This window comes from Solanum lycopersicum, chromosome 3 (genome assembly GCF_036512215.1).
Source record: "Solanum lycopersicum chromosome 3, SLM_r2.1".
Lineage (NCBI taxonomy): Eukaryota > Viridiplantae > Streptophyta > Magnoliopsida > Solanales > Solanaceae > Solanum > Solanum lycopersicum.
In genome coordinates, this window is record NC_090802.1 from 54247067 (window position 1) to 54253014 (window position 5948).

Consider the following 5948-nt stretch of genomic DNA (forward strand, 5'->3'; position numbering starts at 1 on the left):
ACGATTTGATTTAGGAAGAAGAAATGAATAAGTGAAATTGTCTAGTAAGTGTCCCAACTCAATGTAAAAAGAAAGAGAAATAGGTGGAATGGTCATTGTACTTATTTTGGATTATTATTTCCGTCTTTCCAATTGAACACTTAAACTAAAACAAAATAAAAACGAAAACATCTTTGATCATTCACTAAACTTATATGACATATATTTTGTTGATTTAGATGTAATTAGTAGTCTCGCATATTTAAAAGCTAGTGAATGCAATGAATTTGCTTTAAAAAATTAAATGATACAAAAAACTTTTTAAAAAATAAAAAATAAATTAATATGTATCTGATGGAGTGTACATACATAAAACGCGAAGCAGTTTCCCCCTCCCTTACTTGTATCAGAACAAGTACAAAGATCTCTCAGACCATTTCAAAGAAAGCCTAAATCTACTTCCCCACTATTTTTAAAAATTCAACATTGTGGATTTTTTTATTTATGTGTGGGCTAAAAAAAAATTCCCACTCACATCCTCCTCCATAGTCATGTTAGGTTAAAGGTTTTCGATAGATTTTGAAATGTCATGGATAAAAAAGCTTGGTGAATAAGAGTTCATTCCATGTATCTTGAAGGCCAGGCAAACACCAATGTGTACAATCAGCATAGCTAACAGGGTTTGCTAGTTGCTCTGGTGTTAATGGACTCCATTGCTTCTTGTAAATTGATGTGTGTGCATCTTTCCTATAACTTGATAGTTGTGTTATGTTGAGAAACGTTATGGGCACTTCTGATTTACTAAACACTTCTCTTATCACTTGCATTACGTTTTTGCTACAATCTGATCCCCAGTAACTTGCATCTTCTATCATCTTTGTTTCATTATAACAATTTTTCTCTGCTTCACCTCCCCAATCCATGCTTCTGTCAGATTCACAGAAATTTACAGTTATACTTAAATCCATGATATGAGTTTAGGGAGGACACAATATATGTGTAGACCTTATCATGGAAGGTAAATAGATTGTTTCTAATACACCCTCAATTCAAGGAAAAGTAGAAAATGAAATGAGTGACGTGAAAGGATCATGACAAAGTAATATATAGAAAATTTGATTAAGCATTATGTAAAAAAGACCGATAACGATACGCTTTCAAAATCTTCTTATCTATAAAGATCAATAAAATCTGATTTTAAATACTCGCCACATTTGTCACATCTTATTGATCTAATCTTCAAACTAAATTTATTTTCAACTTTTGCTTTATATGTATTGAGTCTCAAACAACTTATCTTTTATTTTTAGTATGAAAAGACATGTATATCTTGATTAATCAATGAATTAAAGTGATAAAATGCCTCTTTTCATGATGTGACAAATAATGTATCTTATAAATATCAGTGTGAATTAATTTTTAAAATGTGAATATCTTTCCAAGTCTCTTAAAAAGTTTCTTTATTATCTTTGCATATACTACACATAAGATACTTACGGATTGTTTGGTACAAACATTGATAATATAGAGATAAGTAACGCAAATATTAGTAGTGCACATATTATATTTTATCAAGTGTTTGGTCATTACTTTCCACTTAATCTTGTGTTTGATTTAAAACTCTACAAAAGTTTCTTTCTTCTTATACCCTCGTGTAACTATGAAATTGTTTATTTCATGTAATTGGGTTGATTTAGATAACTGTAGTACAATATTGTTTTTTTTTAGTTAAGTTATATATATATATATATATATATATATATATTTCATGGTAAATGTTAATTACTATTTTATTGAATGTATATTATTTTTGATTATTTTTAAGCACATTGTATTATTTGTTTAAAAATTTATATGTTTGCAGTTTTAATTTTTGTGAAGGTTCATTGTATTTATATCAAATTATAATTTATAGTAGAATTAACATAAATTTATTTTTTTTAATATATCATATATAGAAAAATTAATGTATAAAAAAGCTAAATTTATATCTAAAATACATAAAAAGTAATTAAATATACAAGAAATTTAATTAAAATATATACTAATTTATTATATTTAATTAAAAGTTTGTATAATGAAATATTGTTAAAACATTCCAAAAATAAATTAGTATGATGAATAGTATTACAAACATTTCAAAAGTAAATTGGTATGATGAATAGTGTTACACCACTATTCACATACCAAATTTAATGTAAAAATTGGGCGTAAAACAAGTGGGGAACTGTTAGGAGAATATTTCAATTAATTTTGAAACAGTTGATCTGATAAAAGTTCTCTGAATTTCAAAAGAAATGAATATGAATTGAAAATTAATTGTTCATTTAGTTTTTTACGTTTTAGGTTCCTGGAAGATACATGTTTATGTGTAATATTCATGAACCTATTAATAACTCTTTTTAATGGAAACTTAATCCGTTCAAAAAAACAAAATTGTGTTTCTTTTCTTCGAAAAAAACAATCATTTTAATGTCACCATCCATTGAATTTCTAAGATAAAGTTGTTATTTATTCTTTCGTTCACTCTTCCGAGAGATTTCAATTATCTTTAAAAAAAACGTATTGACATGCCTCTAAGTCAAGTATGTTTTATTTTGAATTCTTGTACTACTATCATTCTTGTTCTAACAAAAACTAAAATAGAAAAGAACTATGACTACTAATAATATGAAATGGTTAGCAAGACTAACATTCTACTATCTGCTAACCTTCTATACTAATTTGCTAAACCAATCATTAACCACTAGATCAATCAAATTGTCTTTACTATTTTGCATTCCTAATTCATTTGATCAATCAAACTATATATATGATCATAGAATCCTGCATATATACTTTTCTCACTTGAAAAATAAGAGAAACAAGGAAGAGAGAAAAAGGGGAGATGTTGTATATGTAATATATACTCACTTGTAATGAGAAGGTGACATGCTAGTGAAAAACACTCTGCTTTTATTTGAATCCATATTTTTCTTCAACCATCTCACCATACTCTTCATTGTCATGCGATACGCGTCCTCTGTAGACACTTCAACTATGTCTTTCACTTCATCCTTGAATGACCCTTTTTGCCTGAATCAATTATAAACACCGCGATATTCTCACATGTACAACTTCAACATCCTAAAAGGAAAAAAGAGCGAGAAAATTACAAAATCTTGAACGGCATGCCAGTCATCCACCATAAATAAGTGTTGAACACAATTATGTCAGCTCCTCTCCACTTTTTTCCGTGCTTATTTATTGAACCTTTACGAACAACTCTATCAGTAATTCTATGTATGACTGCATCATCAGCATTTGATTCCAGCAGAAATGGTGCCCAGTAATATTCGATTCGTGCATTGTAATCCTGGAAAATGATCCAATCAATGTGTTCATAGTATGTATCGTACAATTTAAGTGTACTGTAAATAAAATACCTTAGCAGTGAAAACAGTGAGGGAACCAAAAGTTTCCATGGATTTGGCATTGTCAGGAATGTGTTGTTGAAGCAGGCAAACCATGGAAACAAATTGTCCTCTGTTTAACGAATCACCAACGAATAACATCCTCTTTCCTCTAAGGCTCTCCAGCATTAATGTCGCATTGAAACTGCCATTAAAGTCTCAAGAAATTAGTAACTCTCATCCCTCATTGCTCTAACAATTAAGAAATAAATCATACATTCAATCGACTTTGCAGGTTTCTTTTTAAAATAATGAATGACATCAGTATTTTATTCAAAATTAATTCAAGTAATAAATAATTAATGCTCAAACTAATGAAAAAATTATTTGTCCGTTCTTATATATATTAAAAATAAAAATATATTTTTTAAAATGAATGGACAAATAAAATTAATGGCTACAGCACTTTGGTGAAGGCAGATAGAGCAATTGAACTAAAAAACAAAATAATTACTACTTTATCTGTTATCAGCCACTAATACAGTTCCGGTCGAAGAGAAACAAATAAACGAGTCCAACTTAATTAGTACTACTAGTTAATATATAGCTACTTCGCTAATTATATTAAAGTCCGATTAAATCTGAATTTGCATCGAAAAATCTTACGTAAAAAATAAAATGTTAAGACATTGAAACACGGATTGAAAGTTTACTTACCACTTTATCACAATCCTAATTGGTTCCGAGATAATGTATATTGGTCAGGGCTAACAAAAATAAAATAAAATTTGTGTACCTTGGAATAGAGCAAGAATGAGGTTGCCATGTCCAATATAGATAGTCGTTATCTGGGCGGCCATGTTGTTGGCATGTTAACTGTGGTTGTATATAAGGACAATTCTCTGTATATAACGGCCGGCTCTTGTTATCCCAAACCCAACTTCCGCTGAAAACGTCGCATCCTTCTTCTCTCTCTCCAATTGCAAATGCCAATTTCTCCTTCTTCCTCTCTACCACAACAATGAGAAATCGTGTAACTCAAAGTTATCAAAAGGAACAAAAAAAAAAAAGAAAAAAAGAGAAGAAGAAAATTGCGTATACTCACTGATTAATCTTGAGACGGAATTGTAATTAGAGCTATGAGATTGGGTAAAAATGAAAGAAGAGACTTCACTGTAAAGAATAATGATGATAAAAAAGATGATTAAGGCTAATAAAGTTGATAGAAAACGAGTTTTTCTGAGAAGAGAAGAGGGAGAAGAGGGGGATGACTTCATTTCTCTCTCGAGTTTTTTGATGGTTGGTTCGGCTCCCTTTTCATGTGATTTTAGTAAGGGGTGAAGTCGTCAAAATAATTATTTATTTTTTTTCAAATAAAGGGCTTAAAAAGTTGTATACATAATCTAGTATGGAAATTCATTTACAGCCCGCGGGTGACTCAATCAGTTTGGTGGATGGTTGATTATTTAGATGATTTGAAATTGATTTTTTTTTATCATGTTTTCTGAGTTGAGTTATGTTATATAGTGTTTATCCATTATAATATTGTGAGATTTATTCGGTGCGTACAAAATATTCATTCAAAAGGCTTATTAAGTATGACAAATATTATAGCGGTTGTGAGTTTATCATATTTATAGAAAAAGCTATTATTTTTTTTTATATAAAACAAAGATAAAACTTTTCATCAAAAAATAATCCTTTAAGAAATATATTATCAACCTAGCATGTTAAAAGAATTTTATGTTACGATATTGGAATTATTTTTGGTATAGAATATTTTATTAAAATAATAAATTTGAAGTCATGTGGGTTGTTTGTGTGGACTGTGGAGTAAGGAACATTGTCCTGTTTTTATGTGGAGTGCACAACATTCGTCTTGTTCCGAATAATATCATGTCAGCGGAGGAAGGGAGAAATTGAGTATATATTTTAAAATATATTCACATAATATTTTGTCATAAGTGAGTTAAAAATTGTCTAGGGAGAGTATATATTTCAAAATGGAAGTAGGGGTCTGCTTCGAATTTTTTTAAATATGAAATTATTGATGTTGAACTTTCAAATCTATAAACCAAATTAAATTGATAAATTTGGGTCCTTCAACGTTAAAATATTTTTGAATTTTTTCAGATATTTTTTATAAAGTATTTATATAAATATATAATTAATTTGTATTTCAAATAATTTTGTGGTCTCATCAAAATATAATTATCTAAATTTTTTTTAAAAAAATACAAAATATGAAATGAGTGATAATACTAAAATATTCAATAAATTAATAATAAAATTATATAAAACAAATATTGCAAATAAATAAATCCAAATGAACATGATAAGTGTAAATCATGTTGAAATAAGTCTAAACCAATATATAACTAAAGAAGAAATATTTAATATTATTGTCATTTTTAGTATATATGAGTTGATTTTTCTTGTTACAATAGTATTGACTTGATTTTGATTTGGGCTTTATTAGAATTACTAATTTCTGTGGAAGATAGCATTTACTGTACTATTCAAAATTCTAACTCAAACTTTAAATAATATGGTAAAAGATGAAAAATTATAAAAATA

General features: G+C 28.2%; 1 protein-coding gene across 1 annotated transcript; it reads right to left on the reverse strand.

The window, feature by feature from the left end:
* Positions 1–297: 297 nt before the first annotated feature.
* LOC101254673 (protein trichome birefringence-like 33) lies at positions 298–4805 on the reverse strand. Its single transcript, XM_010319930.4, has 6 exons — positions 4477–4805; positions 4168–4381; positions 3405–3576; positions 3135–3334; positions 2893–3054; positions 298–906 (listed from the first exon to the last, which is right to left on the reverse strand). Exons 1-6 carry the CDS (start codon positions 4646–4648, stop codon positions 567–569), a joined length of 1260 nt encoding a protein of 419 aa, XP_010318232.1. The 5' UTR covers positions 4649–4805; the 3' UTR covers positions 298–566.
* Positions 4806–5948: the final 1143 nt, after the last annotated feature.